The following is a 16,609-nucleotide window of genomic DNA, read 5'->3' on the forward strand; positions in this document are numbered from 1 at the left end:
TATACTATAAATTCTAATGCCCTACATTCTCGTCCAGGTTGACATATATGGTTTTTTTGCTTATACTTCAAAATACAATACCTTTCCCTATTGTTATAGAATTAATTTAACGCACGATGCAAGGCCCCGAGCTCACGCAGACTGAAACCCGACCTGATGCCGAGGAAGGTGGCCTGTTAACTGCAGACGGAACAAAATCCGGATCGTATACTCTCGAAGATTCGTTTCCAGAAAGCAATTTGGAGAAGGGTATAGTGGGCTGGGATGGCCAAAATGATCCCAAGAATCCCAGGTAGCTTGGCTTTCACCGCACCATAGATCGAAAAACTGACCCGTTTCTGATGGTAGAAACTTTTCCAATGGTCGAAAGTGGTCCATCCTGGGTTTTGTCAGTCTCATGTCTTTCCTTAGGTGGGAATCACGACTACATCTCCATTTTCGGCATTCTCGTTTGACCTCATATTAGTCCCCTTGCATCATCCATGTTCGCGCCGGGCGTTCAGTTCATGGATGCGTCCTTTCACAACGAATCCGAGGTCTTAAGCTCATTGGTCGTCAGCATCTTCTTACTTGGCTACGTTGTTAGTATCTCAGTTCGATCCGGGCTGTTCCCGCTCTGATAGAACATAGTTTGGTCCTCTTGTCCTTTCGCCGCTCAGTGAAATATATGGTCGACGCCCTGTTCTCTTCGCCGCAAACTCAATATTCGTCGTTTGGCAGATCGGTTGTGCCAAAGCGCCAAACTTGGCATCCCTCATTATCTTCCGTTTGTTGGCTGGTATAGGTGGCTCTGGATGTCTTACGATAGGGGGTGGCATTATAGGTGACCTCTTCGCCCCAACCGAACGAGGGGCAGCCATGGCTGCGTTTAGTATCGGACCCTTGGTAGGTCCAGTCATTGGCCCCATTACAGGGGGGTTTTTATCTCAGCAGGTCACCTGGAGATGGGTATGTTAAGCAAACTTCACTCTTGTCCTATCAATGAATACTAAAGCGCTAGCAGGTTTTCTGGGTGTTACTCATCGCTTCAGGAACTGCGACGGTGGGCATCGAAGTCTTTAACACTGAGACAAACCCTGGAGTTATTATACAAAAGAAGACTAAGCTCCTCGCCCAACAAACAAACAGGCCCGACCTCCGCAGCTGCTATGAGCGGGATGTATCTCTAACGAGGTTTGAGATCATCAAACGAGGCATCCTAGTGCCGGTCACGCTACTCTTCGCCACCCCGATCAGCTTCATCCTGTCCCTTTATATGTCTCTCGTCTATGGACTGCTATACCTTCTCTTTACCACCATCACCGGCGTTTACGAGGTCACATATGGCTGGTCACCTCAGCTATGCGGCCTGGCATACTTGGGCATCGGCCTGGGATTTTTCGTTGGGCTCGGGATTGTGGCAAAGTCTAACGACAAGACAGTAGTGACCCTCACGCGTAGCAACGACGGGGTATATGAGCCCGAGATGCGTCTTGCCGCGTGTGGTATCTTCGCTTTGTTCATCCCCATTTCATTCTTCTGGTACGGGTGGGCGGTTGAGAAGCATACACATTGGGTCGTGCCCATTATCGGGATGATCCCGTTCGGATTTGGCATGATTGGTGTCTTCATCCCCATCCAAACGTACATGGTTGACGCCTTTCCCAAATACGCTGCTTCTGCAGTAGCTGCATTGACGGCTATGCGTTCATTGTTTGGGGCGTTTCTTCCTTTGGCTGGACCGCAGATGTGTAAGAGATTTCGTTTCTTCGTCTGCTTGGAAGCTGAAGAGGCTAATAGGATTCAATTACAGACACAACGCTGGGGTATGGCTGGGTAAGTAGTGCAAGGTCTTAGGTCCCTGTGCTTGCTGTTGATGCTAATATTTGGAGTAGGGAAACTCGCTTTTGGGTTTTATATCCGTGGCGCTCCTTCCAGTTCCATATTTGATATACAAGTTTGGTGGATATCTGAGAAAAAAGCACCCGTTGAATCTGTGAGCTCCTGTATTGCAGGGCGTATCACCTAAGATCTAGAGGTAGCAGGAAAGCAGACATGATACTCACCATTCATAATGAGCGAGGACAGGTCATCTTCGGGGTAGACAAATGAAGTATCTATACAAAACGAACCCAGGCCGTAGAGTTCATCTAGACTTCGTTTAACTGGCTACACTGGTGTTCTTATATACATTCGAAATTGTCTCTGTAGTAGGATAAGATATTTTAATACAAGGCTAACTTCTTAATTAAAATGTAGTATGTTTCTACTGAAGTAGGATTAGAAACAGATTACTATGATACATTGATTGCCCAGGTCCTTGATGTTGTAAGTATATTAATAGGTGCAAGTGCTGCCATTTCGAGCTAGTTCGCTAACTATATAGTATTCAGAGATGCAGTATTGATCTCGAAGATAGAATGATTTCAAATACACAGTTGCACAGAAGGCGGTATGGTATGTTGAATACCATTTCACAGCAGGATAAGACTGTGACGTCTGTCTTTTCCCACATTGGGGTTTTTAAAGCTTTTTCAGATTTCTCTCCAAAAACTCTCAAAACATTGAATAAAATAGTAGGAATCAAAACTTCGGAAGGAATTAGCATACCCTTTGATTTGCCATCCTACATCGGAAGTCAGAAAATCTTTTTTGATCAACGAATGTCCGCCATCAGCAATTGGGAATAAAATGGACGACTTGAAGACCTTGGAAGAACCCTTATGGGAGTTCATAGAAAAGCCGTGTGCTTGTCGCATCGGATAATTGAATCTGGAGGAAATGTGTAGCTCATCACGGAAAGTGGATTCCGAGAGCCAATATGGGCAGACGGATCACAGTCTTCTTTCTTGGGTGGGAACTCATGTGGTAGGCCCAGTACGTGCCCAAGTTCATGTAAAAGAACGTAATATAGGGAGCCGACAATGCAGGGCTCACGGGAAATTTCTGGTAGACGAAAAGAGTGTTGAGGTCGTTGGTCAGCTACATTGCCGTTTTCAGCAGTACCGTACACGTCCCCATCCCTTATCCCAACAACTTCACATCCTCAGACGTACTAGGTTATGTCTGTCCAGTTGGTTGCGTATATATGTGAGGCTATTATCTGTCCATTCGATTTCGTCGTGTCCGGCCGGGAGCCGTCTCTTAAACCCGCTCAATGCATCACAGCAGAGCGCTTCAGCATCGGCTAGGTTCCCTTTCTTTTGGAGTACATGGGCAAGATCCCTCATTGTGGCCAACGTGTCAAGGCTCACATCGCCGTTCTTCTCCTTTCGCTTTTCCAACAGGTCCCTATACAAGATCTCCGATTCGTCATTGGCCCCTAGACTTTGGAGGACGAACGCAAGTTGGCCTTGGATATAGAGCGTCCTTTCGTTCATTGGCCCCAACTCTATCTTCATTTTCTCGAATGTAGGCTCGAAGAACGATTGTGAGTCATTCCATCTTTTGAGATCTCGGAACAGATCACCTAAACTAGCTTGACATTCTAGAATTGCATGCATATTGCCGCTCCGTTTGCTTATTTCAAATATATCTCTGAGCTCGCGTTCAGCCATATCATGTCTACCACTCTCGTAAAGGTTCACCGCTTGCTGTCTGCGCGCGTCGAGAACGGCGTGATCATTTTCCCTGCCAGTGAGAGCTTTCCAACCAGTTATGGCGCGTTCGTACAATTGCTCTGATTCTGAGTATCGGCCCAAACGTTGTAAAGCGAATGCCCTGTTGTAGGCCGCATCAATCGCAGCTGGGTTGTTTGGGCCCAAGTTAGAGTTATTATCACATAGTTGTAGTATTCGATTATTCAACTCCTCGGATATTTCGTACTTTTTATGGCCTGCGTACCAAAAGGCGAGTTGCTCTGCTCGTCGCAAAAATTGGGCTTCCTCCAGGGGAGGAGAATTGCTTAGGCTCTGAAGCATTTCGTTCTTCCTTGTTTCCTCCTCTGTGTCCATTATATTATCCATCATGAGCTCCAGGTGTCCGATGAACTGCTTGTAGCCTGGGTTCTCTGGACCTGGAAACTTGCAAATTGTTGAATGATCGCGATCGATGTCAATTTCTGTCTCGCGTTGGGGAAGATCCAGTACAGCGCTCGTTTTGCCAACAATCTAGACAAACTGCATTAGCTCACGAGGGAATAATCTACAGAGGTCACACACACTATACCGTATGGCTTCATTGACCTAGTTTCATAAACTGATATGATATTAAATTGGTTAAGCTTCGCTTCAAAAAGACGAGAGAGTGTATCTGCCAAAGCGCTGTCTCTTTGAAGTAACTCAGGCAGGGGATTTCTCCCCTCTCGTTGAATAGCCCTAACTATATCCGCGCAAATGAAGCCGACCCCAACTGCGTCACCTGTCGCTCCACGGTGGGGTGTAGCAAAGAAGACAAGACCGCGACTGTTGACGTGTGAACAGCGAACAAACCATACCAATGGCCATTTGATACGTACGTGGATTTAATGACTTCTTGAAATTTGGGGTCGTCTAGTAGAAGGGCCTGCTTCACCACAAGGCCACCGAGGCTGTGGCAGATGAATATAAGCGGTCGTTCTGGTGATTCCTAACAGCTTTGTTAGACCCAAAGGCAATTTATCAAACCAACACTACCTTTCGCTTCAAAATCAACAAATTCATGAGCGTAGTTGCATGATCTTTGACACCAGCAATTGCCGAATTCCACGTAATGCTGGAATTATACGCAAATAGCAAGACGCGGACATTCGGTACAGAGAATGGTAAGAGGTCGCCTGGCCAAAATATTCTTTCTCGGTTTACGTCTGCTGTCCATGCATTCCGGGCATAGCTAGCCTCTCCTTTTACGTTTAATCCGTGAACAAAAATGATGCTTTCACAGTCAGAGCCACCACATCTTCATGGGAAATAGACTCACTCAAATCGAGCGTTCTTATTGTCTTTGATAATCTCCAGGTTGGGCTGCATTGCATATATGTCGTGGATTTTCAAAGGATTCCATTTCGTCATTGGGATTATACCGAGAGCAAGCCCACCTACTACCAAAAATACTTTTCTAGAGTAATTTCGAATGAAGTCCATGGAGAATTCAAAAGTACAGGACAACTGAAATAAAGAATATAATAGAAACAGACATGAAGTAAGAATTGTATACAGAGTGGCTTTGGAGTGTTGAGGAGTCTTGCGTAGACTAGCAGACTATGATCATATTGCTCGGTCACCATTGTGTCAGCGATGTCTACACCTAGGCCATTGCTACTCATACCACCCTCGATGTAAACGTCATGGATACATTAGAGGTAGCAAGTAACTAATATTCCGCTACCGACGTGATCCCAAGCTCTCACAGACTCTAACTTGGCCTCATGGTTCACAGAAATGGAAAAAGAGCTCCCACGGAACCACAGTTACGATTAACACCTGCTGTGGAGTCTATAGATAGGAGTTGAGACTCTTACTTTATGACGAGGATAGAATTAAGATATTTATAAACCCACTGGTACGCTTGCCCATCGACTTATAGTTGACCTAAGTTTATTAACCTAATGAATTTCTATTATTTAATCATAACACATTTCTCATTTCTAATATTGGTCAAGCTTTTATTACTGGAGACGGCGGTTCCATAAGGCTGAGGCCTGGGCAGCCGGGGCAGTCAATTAAGGCAGTCTGGTCCACATAGAACTATGGCGTGATCTTAAAGCTTGTTAATATATCATGGTTCACGTTCTTCCTGCCCCAAATTAAATCTGGCTAAACTGTATAACCTATAGTGTAGTATATTGGACGCCCCCCTCTAAATCAGTATGTGGTAAGACCATTTTACAACGTAGGCAAGACAGTTGAATATCAAGAGACACAGCAAGTACCCCGGGAACATATTTGAATCATAGCCTATTTCAAGACTGCCACAAAGCTGGATAGAACCCGAACCACCCCCCTTTCCAAACCAAAGGACTAGGTCCATGCAAGTGGCAATATCGATAAGTGGAGACTCGCCAACGCTTTATTTTGGCGGACTGTGGGCATACCAAGGATCCCACGACTATGCTAGGCTAGAATACATTACGCCGTTGTCGCTTGCGGCGACGTTTTCTGTGCCAAGCAATTCCACGACCAGCTACAGCAATAGAAGCAGTTGTGTTTCCTGTATTATACATATACGACAGAGGCAAAAGGATTTGGTCCAGAGAAGAGGCACATAGTTTTGTCTTGACATCACGATATTGCCACTATGTTAGGCAATTGGCAGATAGCTCCTTCCAGGCATTGGAGTTGTGGCAAAAGTTATGAGAAGTCACTATAGCTTGCCCCAAGCGGAATGGCTCGCCTTTTCACAGTAATGTGATCTCGATGCTATAGTTCTGTTGACATAACCCCATTAAGTCTGTTCATAACTACAATCAACATTACCACTGAGAAATGTCAGTAGCGTTGGTCTTTATAACTATTCAATTCATCCGCCAAATTAAATTTTTATCGAGCGCAAGGGTAGAAGATGAACCCGAAGAAACACATGGATAGATGGCTGACCGCTGCGAGGAGAAATTATTCAGACTTTCTACTTAATCAGTACTCAGTAAAGTGATAACGGCTTTCAGAATTTCACGCTGGAGTGATACTCAAGTGACACTGAACTGCCAGTTGAATGTGCCATTAAAGATTGTCGGTATTTTATGGAAAAGGGAAATACTTAGCTAGTTGGACGTAGTCTGTTTGAAGTACTCAGATAGCTCAATCTAGACTTTTATTATGTAAAGTTAGCAGTAGAGAACAGTTGAGGTAGTATAATCGTTTGCAGCTGTTTAGACCAAGAAGTTTGTACCAATCTACGTAGAGGTAGATGCTGTGGAAGGGAAGCCCAAATTAAATAAGTCAAGGTTTTACGCTAAAAATTGGAGAGCTAGATTAGTTGAATTAATTTTGAAATTGTTACTCCTAAACTCTGCCTCCTGAGGATGTATAAGCTTAACTAGCAGAGTTAAAACTGTCTAGAAAGTTCGATGGCAGACAGAAAGCCTAATTTTAATAAAGAATCAGCCCTTTTCTGGCCTGCAAGAAATCGACCAAATATAACCCCACGCTGAAATGGTTCTAATTCACATCAAGTGGTGCTGTTAGAATTAGTAGACATTAAGGGAGTGCGAGGGATGATACAAGTGGTTGACAATATGAAGTATAATATTTGGTTGTGAGTCGCCTAGCGCAGATTTATGGGGACTTTTGTTTCAGGCTTCCTTTGTTCAGTAAAGATTAGGTCTAGAACTGTCCATTGTATTCTGAAGCTTTCAACAAAGCATTACTTAACAAAGAATTTGTTGATTTGGCCAATCAATAAAAAGACGAACAACAAGTCAGCTAGCAAATCTGGCCTGAGCCGTCGCATGCAGGATCAAGTATCAGTATGGCAGATAATAGGTCTACCAAACTGCAGTAACGTGGTCCACTCGAGACCGCGTTCTGCATTATTGTTTCTCATGGTCTAGATAACCTGACCGCCATGCTATTGAAGCCCCACTGATATGACCATCAATTATTAGAGCAGATAGTTAGATGTAGTCGATCAAGTTCTGGAACCCTCAGACGCTGTAGTTGGCGAGGAATTCGAAATATCAAGATTCGCTGCGAAAAAGATGATTTACGTTTAATGTCAGTCTTCGCTGCAAACGGACGGATTTCCGACCTGGACGCTGATGAACCATGGTACCTCTTCGGTTACGATTCTGATTATGTGAAGCCCAGGAAGAAATCGTGTCACGCCATATACTGAGAACATGTCGATGCTTTTTTCCTATGTGCACTACACGTTCATGCGTAGATAACCGGTCTCTTTATTTAGGAAATCCATGGCATTATTGGCCAGTTCCCAGTGTATTCGATCAACAACTATACATAACATTTATACCTGTGACGGCGCAGTTCCTATACAGGCCACAGAGTTGGTGAATACCAGCGAGTAATAATGTGATTCTGTCTTGGGTTGTACTAGAGATAGGCAATACCCCACGAGCGAGCCTATGTGGGATATACTATTCTTCAAGCGATGCTCTCGTATTAGAGCTACCATTTAGATCTATTTGTCTGTATTGGCTTGGACCGTTAGAATACCTACGTCTTTGTAGGAGGCATTTGGAAGGCTTGGCAGTCGATCACCGGGACGTCTTAAGTTTCTCCATACAACTTTATTTTGATTCTAGGTTACCTTTACGGTGGGGTCATGAGAGCTGGTGATGTTTACCAGCCAATGGATGCTTCTCTTGTGTTCAAGCCTAGGCAATCCATTTCTGATATATTGGCATCTTTTCAGGACTTCGTTGTAGAACTTTCTAATGGCCTAGGTCTTTCAGGTTCTAGAGCCATTGAGCTGTGTAACCTGAGCAGACCCTTTACATTTATTCACCGCATTCTAGTCCGTGTCGGTGACAAACTAATACTTTTGCAGACAGGCTGAAGAGGAAATTCCGGTACGACTATGTATTTCCCATCGTTAAGGCCATACCGGAATATCAAGGTTAAGCCGACGTTGATCTAGAACAACCGCTCTACGAGGTTCTGGCCCTGTTTTCTATAATGGCATTATCAGAAGAGATAATGATGATGAAATCGGGCTTCTTGCCGGCCCATTCATTGGTTTGAAAGTGGTATGCATATATTAAGGTATCCAGCTTGAAGATATATAAACTGTTCCTCGAGCGAGACCCGCCCCTAAAATTGAACAATCAAGTTTTACTTTGCCGTACTTGATAAAGGTTCAAATGCACATCCTACTCCAGAATTAAGACAATCATAACCAGCGAGAACCATGGCTTCAAGTCAAGCTAGGCACTCTACGTTTAGAAGGACTTTATTCGTTAGTCAACTGGAGAAAGCCAAGGAAAAGAAACATCCTTTGAGCACTATCCCCGTAACAGAAACTGGCAAGCCGAGCGACACACCTTATGAACCTGAAAAAGACAAACCTGGAGAAAAAGTATATTCCTGTGCGACTGAAAAGAAGAAGGCAGTTAACACGGGTTTATCGTCTTTGCGAGTTGGGGCTGGACAATACTCTGACCGCTGGGCATTTGGCTCCACAATCAATTTTGCTGCTTTCGCAGAGGGATATCCCGAGAAGAGATATGCTCTACTAGCCGCAAAGGAGCTCGACATGGCAGCCCAGGAGTGGAATAACGTGAAGTTAGGTGTACAATTCAAGCGGGTTTCAAACCTCGAAGACGCTGCATTCGTTCTTGCGTATGGAGGTGATAATGGGGATACTCTCGCCCAAGCATTTTTCCCAAATGGTAAAGATCTCAACACGCTTAATGTTTACCAGAGGGCGTTCGAAGGGAAAAATATTAAGATGCTAAAGAATATCTTCCTACATGAGCTTGGACATGTGTTAGGCTTGCGTCACGAATTTGCGGCCGAGCGTGAGGCAGGAGTTCGATCTTCTCAGATCGGCACGGCAAATCCCAAGTCTGTTATGAGCTACACATTTCCTCCTGAGATCCAGGAAAGTGACGCAGAATATGCCCGGCAATTCTACAGCTTGCTTCCCATCAGAGACTTTGAGCCGGACAATTAATTCAAGAAGAAATTAATTGTCTTTCTTCAAGAGGTTTCAGCTGTGGAAACATAACATCTACTTTCAGTCCTCGTACTTTTTTATTTGTCTTCTGGGTAAAAAATGTTCAACACGTGATTCTTGTCAAAAAAAAATTGGCAACGTCTAGCCATCATTTATTTGTTGATTATGTAACGAAAAGTCCGGAAATACCGACAATGTAAACACAATTGTTATTGGAATATTGAAACTATTTTCGTTTATCAGAGTGTTGGCCTCACTAGCTAGGTGGTATGTTTTGGCTTGGTTCAAAGCAGAATGTACAGTGCCGCCGCCCAAAGGTTGTTTTGATTAATCGGGTTGCCGCGCAACCCAACCACCCCTCCACAAAACGATGTATATCTTACAACGCAAAACGAATTATATTGATTTCAGTATATTGCATGCAAAATAAATGGCAAGCAATAATAAATAAAATTGCCTAGTACTTGGTATTCCTCCCTATTGCTTCTGCAACAGCCTCAACCCGAATAGTTCATACCTCTTGTCAGTGTACTGTATATTGAATATCTTGACTAATTACGGCCCATGACAGCTGTACCGTCTCCCATAAGATGTCCTCCCTCTTAACATTTGATCCCTTGCAGTTTTCAATGGTGGGGACCGTGTAGTAGATGCCTTCTCCAAGTAGAAACTTACATGTGTTCAATAGGGTTTAGATTAGGCAAATATGGTGGCTAACTTATTCTATGAAGAGAATTATATAATCTTGCAACCATAAGGTACAGTAATCTCTATGATTACTTAAATAGGAACATGCTTATGTATGAAACTAAGACTCGGTTCCTAAATACTAGGTATTATTTCGTTCAATTAAGCTATATAGGAAGTTATGATGAGTCGTAAATGGCTTTGTTTGAAGCGCGCCTACTACGTGGGGCCGACAAGGTCGATTTGGTACATTTATGGAAAGATCTCTCTCCTCATATAGCCCGTGATCGTAAACAATTAGTTTGAAATTGATTAATTCCACACACATGGTCTGCGAAAAGAGCTTCACATCACATGGCAATCAAACAGCTCTTGAGCAACTGTGTCCTCCAGCACACAATTTACCGCTGCTATTACAAGCCTATCAATTAAAGCATAAGCACCCGTATGGATGAGAAAGCTCACAAGCTCAGCTGTTCCATTTTAACGGATAGTAACTCTTCTAGGGAAAACCTCTTTGCATAATTGTATCCCCCTGTATATGTGTGCGAGTAAATGCTTGCTTGTGATTTGGATTACAACCTATTCTATGCGTCTCACAAGCCCTTGTCAATGATGTGGGCGAAATACAAAACTCTATGCATTCAGCTGGAATCCACCGATACGCAACCCAGTAGTTCTCATTTGCCCACTCGAGCCCTGTTACCCGATCCTTGGCCCGGAGATCGACCCCTAGTTCTTCAGCTAACGTTGTTGTACGGTTGAGCAACACTTTAAAAGCCAGTAGCTTCGACGGATTGATCACAGCTATCATACCTCCTCTCTCATTACTCCAGCGCCAACCTGCAACAATCCGCAAGATCCTTGCTGGGTTATCAGACATTGCAATTAAATCTGATGGTTGAGACCGTTCGCAGTGAGTTCGCAAGACTACCTCGTTGACTAACAGGCTGTCACACGAAGAGTACCCTCCTGGTGGCAAGATATTGTCAACGGTTGTCTAGAAGAGCGAAAACTAAGGTCTGCATCATAGCGACTATAACATGATGGTCGGAAAGCACGATAGAAGACACTGGGAGTATCCGACTCGGGGCTGTTTACCTCATGAAAGCCTTGGCCTAAGAAAGCTGTATTCAGTCTTTTAAGTATAGTATCCTGATATCTAGAGGTAAAGTTAATCTGGCATCGGCCAGCCTTATTTCAGTCTTTCGTTTCTTTTCTGACAACGAAAGCCCATCATCTGCGTTATCGTATAGAAGGTTGTTACGTGGACTGTGGAGCTCCTCGTCTACGGTCCATAAAGTCACTAATCATAGAGTATCTGCAATGAAGACTCTGTCATTGAGCGTGTCGACGATTTTTGCAGCAGCTTATTGTACTCAGCGAATTCAATTTTTCGTCGTTGTACTTAATCTTTTCATCCGTGAGTGGCTTCCCATAAAATTGGACGACGTGATGCCACGCTGGGACCGGAAGTGGATGAAGGCCGTATCTCTCTGAAATACACTATTGTTTGTTATAGTACTTTTAAAGCTACTAGTCTAGTTTCTTCAAATCCTAAATATATTCTATCTTAACTAGAATATTCCGCGCAAAGTTAACATATTAGCTGACTAATCATTTTCACTACCTTATCTGCAAGACGTATTATAGCACATAACTAGCTCTCACAAAACCTTATGAAACATTTAGAATATTCCAAACAGACCTCCAACAGTTCTTCTTGCATCCCGCACTCTATTTGGCGGTCGAGCTTTCTCTCCGCGTGTTACGCTTGTGTCCTACCCTCCGCCATTCCTCCAGAATCGACTCTCTTTCGAAATGCTCATCAAGATCGACGACATTAAATCAACTCCAGCCGTACTTGCCTTGATTTCCTTGCACGTGGCCGAAATAAACCGCATGGTCGATTCCAGCGATGTTCTTGACGTTTCGAGCCTGCAGGCATCAAATGTGACTCTTTACTCTGCCTGGGAAGGCCATGAGTTAATGGGAATTGGAGCCCTGAAGGAATTGTCACCAACACATGGCGAAGTGAAATCAATGAGGACAGTCGCCACACACTTTCGCAAAGGAGTTGGACGGGCGATCGTCGAGCATCTGATCAAGGTGGCGAAGGAACGAGGATATACCAGGTTAAGTTTAGAGACCGGGAAAGGCGTTTGGTTTGAAAATGCCCGGGGCTTTTATACTAACATGGGCTTTGAGCTTTGTGATCCTTATGGACCTCTACCCCCATGTCCAGATAGTTCTTTCATGACTCTGAAGCTAGAAAACTGAAGTCGAAGGAGCTACTACAAGCTTCAACGCGCGACAGCACCGAAACTCTGATCCGCAATGCTTACATTGGTCGTGATGACACCTGCCCGGAGTGCAGCATCCCGATAATATATATAAAAAAGAATCGATATATCTACATATAACAAATTAGTTTCAGATTGATCTCTACTAATAGTAAAGTAATAGTAAAAATAAAGAATAATAGAGAAATTTTAATCCGGGAATCCTGCCTAACCCGGTATTGTTATTTCGATGCCAACTCTACTTCCTCCAGGCAAAGCTACATTTCTGTCCCTTCTCAGCATCGAGGACCAAATTCTACAAAAAAGTAGGAGAGCCAGCGGCTATTCAATAGGAAGTAGTTGTTCAGTCACTACTCGAGAAGGTGGCTAATGCTTTTGCCCGTAACAGGAAAGGACAAACAGTATTACACCTTGCGTGCGGCACAGGAAGTTCTACGAATGTCTACGTTCCTTGATTGGGGTTGTTCTATTATGAACAAGAATTCCGAAGGGGTGACCGCTTTGCATTACGCCGTGCGCTGGAATAGATTCTCCACTATCCTAGCGTTTGGCCCACGCCTCCAATTTACCATGTCGAGTGTCATCCCTCGTGGTGTGTTCTAGACAATACAGGTTTGGGTGAAGAGCTTTGCCATCCCAACGCCCAACCTTTATGTTGACCCGGCACCATCTTTCTTCGCTTTGCCTTTACCTAGACTCAGTAATGCTTTGTAAATAAAGACCTTGGCTGACAAATTCTGGCACTGTATCTGCGCCGTATTTGCGCCGTATATACGGGAGATCTGCTATATCTTGTCTATATAATCTGTGGATCTGGCGTGTTCATCACACCACAGTAATTCCCGTTTCGCTATTAAATCAAAAATAAACAACCCTACTATCATCATTCCAAGAAACATGGCCAACCAAGCAGCAGTCCTCACTCAATCCCACGGTCCCCTAACCATCCAGGGCCTCCCTATCCCAAAATGTCAACCCACAGAAGTGCTAGTGAGAGTGAAGGGAGCCGCCACCAACGCTGCAGACTGGAAGATATACTCAGGCCACTTCCCCCAGGATCTCCCCCTAATCCCAGGCTGTGACATCGTCGGAGAAATCACCGAAGTAGGCTCAAGCGTAGCCGGCTTCAGCATCGGCGACAGGGTATATACACAATCCTTCAACTCCAGCCAAACATCACCTAACTCAACCACAGGTAGCCGGCTACACACAGCAACAACTCACCGGAATGCAATCCATGATGACTACAGGCCGAGTCGCCTCCGACCTCCGCCACGGCGGCTACCAGACGTACGTCCCCATGCTCCCGCGCATGATCTTCAAAGTCCCAAGCTCCATCCCCGATGAAATTGCCGTCACCTTCGGTTGTTCCTTCTTCACGGCCGCCACCGCCGTCTTCAAATCCCTCGGCTTTCCCTACCCCTTTCCGGCGAATGCTCCCGCCGAAGCGGTAAAGGTCCTCGTCTGGGGCGGCGCGAGTGCTGTTGGCGCTTTTGCGATCCAGCTGCTCAGGGCGTCACATGTTGATGTCACGGCTGTTTGTTCCGCGAGGAACTTTGACTATGTTCGGAGTCTGGGAGCGAGCCATGTTATTGACTATGGAGCCGGGGATGTGGTTGCGCAGGTGAAGGCGCAGGGTCTGCGGTTTGAGATGGTTTTTGATGCGATCTCGTCGCAGGAGACGTGTACTGCTTGCTTGGATATTGCTGGGGAGAGAGGCAAGGTGGCGAACGTGCAGTTTTTGGAGGCTCTGAGACGGCCTAATATTGACTTGGTGCATACGAACGTTGTTGATATCTTGGGCGAGTCGGTAAGTCACTCACTCACTCACTCCTCAGTAAGGTTGTGTGGTTGTGCTGAGATTTGTAGGATGCGGACTTCCTTTCCTCCTTGATTGGGGCTTGGACACCGAAGGCCTTGAGCGAAGGGACTTTGAAGGGTGTCCGGTACACGAAATACTCTGGTGGCTTGAGCGATGTTGATCGTGCAATTAGGGATCATCGTGATGGCAAGATTGCTGGAAAGGGGGTTATTTGTGGGATCTAAAGGGTGCGGGCTGTGTGTTTGGTTAATTTGTCAAGTAGTAGAATAGAGTGGTATATTTATGTGTTCCATTGCCTTGTGCATCTTGTCTCTGCTATCCTTATCTGACATTAGCCAGTGGCCGTTACCTTCACGTATGCAATCGCGATGATTTGTATGTACACATGGAAACGATTTTGTCCAGCAAGTTTCGCAGTTGGTTCAACACCGCCATCTTAGCTCTCTAGTATATTCAAGAACCCTGCACACATAACAACCCCATCAAGACAGGTTATTTATACTGCGGGTATTCCTCCTGGGTCCAAACCTTCCAAACGAGCCTCTCTCCACTGACAGTGCCACTTCGTAGGATATCCAGAGCCGTGGAAGCTCTCTGCAAAAGCGAGTCGCCTTGAACTTCACGATACTTATTCGGCTCAACAGCACCTAGCTTGAGCAGCGCGGGAACAATTTCCGGCAACAGATGATCCTTTAGGAAAGTATCCTACTGTAACGTCAGCCGTCCGAACGCAAACCAAGATTCGAAGTGACGGGATTGTAAATACCGCTTCAAACGCATAGCTTATAACACCATGGATATTTACACCCGGCACCCAGGGTGCTTCCGCGACCACGTCAGCCGAAAGATGCACGCCTTCTTTGTGTGAAGGAGAGCGGATAACCACAGGAAGAACAGCAGCTACCGTCGAGCCCGGCCGAGTTACGATTTCGGCGAGGTGCTGCAGAGACCCGGACTTTGAGGACACACAATCAAAAGCGCGGATAGAGAGGCCGGGGCTTTCTGTGTGAAGTATCTGGTGGATTATATCAGCAGCATTTGGGTCATGATAATCGATGACATGTTTAGCACCGTAGCCCTTGATCTTTGTGTGGTGCTTGGGAGATGCCGTTGCAATGACGTTCGTGTAGCCCCAGTATTTGAGGATCTGGACTGCGAATTGGCCAACAGAGCTCCCTGCACCCCAGACAATAATTGGTACGTGTTGGTCCTGAGGAGAGAAGCTGGCGGGACGTGGCCAAGGCAGCTCCAGTTTAAGCTTGTCAGAGAGAGTCAGAAATGCGGTACAGAAATTCGTCGGTACCGTAGCCGCAGCGGCGAGTGGCATACGAGGGGGAACCTAGTTTATCAGTCAGAGACTCTGATCTATGGAATGTGGTTTACGGGATGTCATGAAAGAGATATCTATGCTCACCTTTCCAAATAAGTGTTCTGGCGCGGTTACATAGATCTGTTGGCCCTTTTCCTTTTCGTTGTGAAAAAAGAACCCAAAGACCTGATCACCAACACAAAGGCGCTCGACGCCGGGCCCAACTGCCACCACGGTACCAGCGCCGCTGTCACCGAGACCTTGAGGGAACTGAACCATTAAGCCAGCCTCCACTTGGTACACGTCCAAGGGTGCGGAGGGTACCCATTCTATTCGGACCTGGACTTCGTTTCGCTGGGGCTTTGGGGTCGGGACTTGAACCAACTTCAACGGCTGCTTGACGCCGGTCATTTGAATTGCAGGATGGGTGGCCATGTTTCTTTTGGAGAGCAAGTTTGGAGGAGGAATAATTGCTAGCTCATGGAGATTCTCACAGAACAGCGAAGATAGGCTTTCTTTTTATATGCTAGGTAGTGGGGAAAGTCACTAGTAGACACTAGGCTGGACGTAATTGTGCATTATGGTGTGGGGACAATGTATGATGAATAATAAGCTGCTTACGCTGTGCCATTTGGTGATTTGTATAGATGGTCGATCAAGCTTCGACAACATCAGTGGCAAAAGATAGGGCAAGCGATCGGACTTAGTGCGGCATTAGTGGTTGGCCAGTAAGCCCTAATTGAAAATCCCGATGGACCATACCCGACGTGAGGATGATTATAAATCCAACTCCAGGAACTTTGGCCAATGAACATCAAGGTGTAAGCGTCTTATTTAAAGTTAAGATTAAAGCCAATGATCCTAAACTTCCTTACCACAACGCTCGAGTCACGACGACGAAGTATTGAGATTATTGGTCCTATCAACATGACCGAGGAGGCAAGGACCGAGCAAGCAGTG

At 45.3% G+C, this 16,609-nt stretch overlaps 6 protein-coding genes across 6 annotated transcripts; 4 read left to right on the forward strand and 2 right to left on the reverse strand.

Annotated features, from left to right (window-relative positions):
* Positions 1-116: 116 nt before the first annotated feature.
* Positions 117-1,979, forward strand: BDV37DRAFT_297617 (MFS transporter; the record flags this gene model as incomplete). Its single annotated transcript, XM_032090363.1, has 8 exons — positions 117-168; positions 232-292; positions 349-411; positions 467-581; positions 631-948; positions 1,004-1,730; positions 1,793-1,815; positions 1,875-1,979. 8 exons carry the CDS (start codon positions 117-119, stop codon positions 1,977-1,979), a joined length of 1,464 nt encoding a protein of 487 aa, XP_031936989.1.
* A 793-nt stretch (positions 1,980-2,772) lies between these two features.
* Positions 2,773-4,967, reverse strand: BDV37DRAFT_287395 (uncharacterized protein; the record flags this gene model as incomplete). Its single annotated transcript, XM_032088095.1, has 6 exons — positions 2,773-2,961; positions 3,036-4,088; positions 4,142-4,382; positions 4,436-4,545; positions 4,593-4,830; positions 4,876-4,967. The coding sequence occupies 6 exons, from the start codon at positions 4,965-4,967 to the stop codon at positions 2,773-2,775; spliced, it is 1,923 nt and encodes a 640-aa protein (XP_031936990.1).
* Positions 4,968-8,760: 3,793 nt separating this feature from the next.
* BDV37DRAFT_287396 (uncharacterized protein) lies at positions 8,761-9,525 on the forward strand (the record flags this gene model as incomplete). The annotated part of the gene is made up of 1 exon (XM_032088096.1): positions 8,761-9,525. One exon carries the CDS (start codon positions 8,761-8,763, stop codon positions 9,523-9,525), a length of 765 nt encoding a protein of 254 aa, XP_031936991.1.
* A 2,511-nt stretch (positions 9,526-12,036) lies between these two features.
* Positions 12,037-12,495, forward strand: BDV37DRAFT_287397 (GNAT family N-acetyltransferase; the record flags this gene model as incomplete). The annotated part of the gene is made up of 1 exon (XM_032088097.1): positions 12,037-12,495. The coding sequence occupies one exon, from the start codon at positions 12,037-12,039 to the stop codon at positions 12,493-12,495; it is 459 nt and encodes a 152-aa protein (XP_031936992.1).
* Positions 12,496-13,415: 920 nt separating this feature from the next.
* Positions 13,416-15,075, forward strand: BDV37DRAFT_297619 (zinc-binding alcohol dehydrogenase family protein; the record flags this gene model as incomplete). Its single annotated transcript, XM_032090364.1, has 3 exons — positions 13,416-13,661; positions 13,714-14,328; positions 14,388-15,075. 3 exons carry the CDS (start codon positions 13,416-13,418, stop codon positions 14,562-14,564), a joined length of 1,038 nt encoding a protein of 345 aa, XP_031936993.1. The 3' UTR covers positions 14,565-15,075.
* Positions 14,566-16,264, reverse strand: BDV37DRAFT_227659 (zinc-binding alcohol dehydrogenase family protein). The gene is made up of 3 exons (XM_032080286.1): positions 15,755-16,264; positions 15,107-15,679; positions 14,566-15,045 (listed from the first exon to the last, which is right to left on the reverse strand). The coding sequence occupies exons 1-3, from the start codon at positions 16,082-16,084 to the stop codon at positions 14,833-14,835; spliced, it is 1,116 nt and encodes a 371-aa protein (XP_031936994.1). The 5' UTR covers positions 16,085-16,264; the 3' UTR covers positions 14,566-14,832.
* Between the last annotated feature and the right edge of the window lie 345 nt (positions 16,265-16,609).

The sequence above is a fragment of the Aspergillus pseudonomiae genome (assembly GCF_009193645.1).
Source record: "Aspergillus pseudonomiae strain CBS 119388 unplaced genomic scaffold BDV37scaffold_92, whole genome shotgun sequence".
Taxonomy (NCBI): domain Eukaryota; kingdom Fungi; phylum Ascomycota; class Eurotiomycetes; order Eurotiales; family Aspergillaceae; genus Aspergillus; species Aspergillus pseudonomiae.

What these genes read in the sequence shown, in the direction of transcription:
- BDV37DRAFT_227659 (XM_032080286.1), bottom strand. Translation starts at nt 16,084, where the DNA reads ATGGCCACCCATCCTGCAATTCAAATGACCGGCGTCAAGCAGCCGTTG. An exon ending in CAGAACACTTATTTGGAAAG is followed by an intron (nt 15,680 to 15,754) that starts GTGAGCATAGAT and finishes CTGATAAACTAG; the next exon opens with GTTCCCCCTCGTATGCCACT. An exon ending in TAAGCTATGCGTTTGAAGCG is followed by an intron (nt 15,046 to 15,106) that starts GTATTTACAATC and finishes ACGTTACAGTAG; the next exon opens with GATACTTTCCTAAAGGATCA.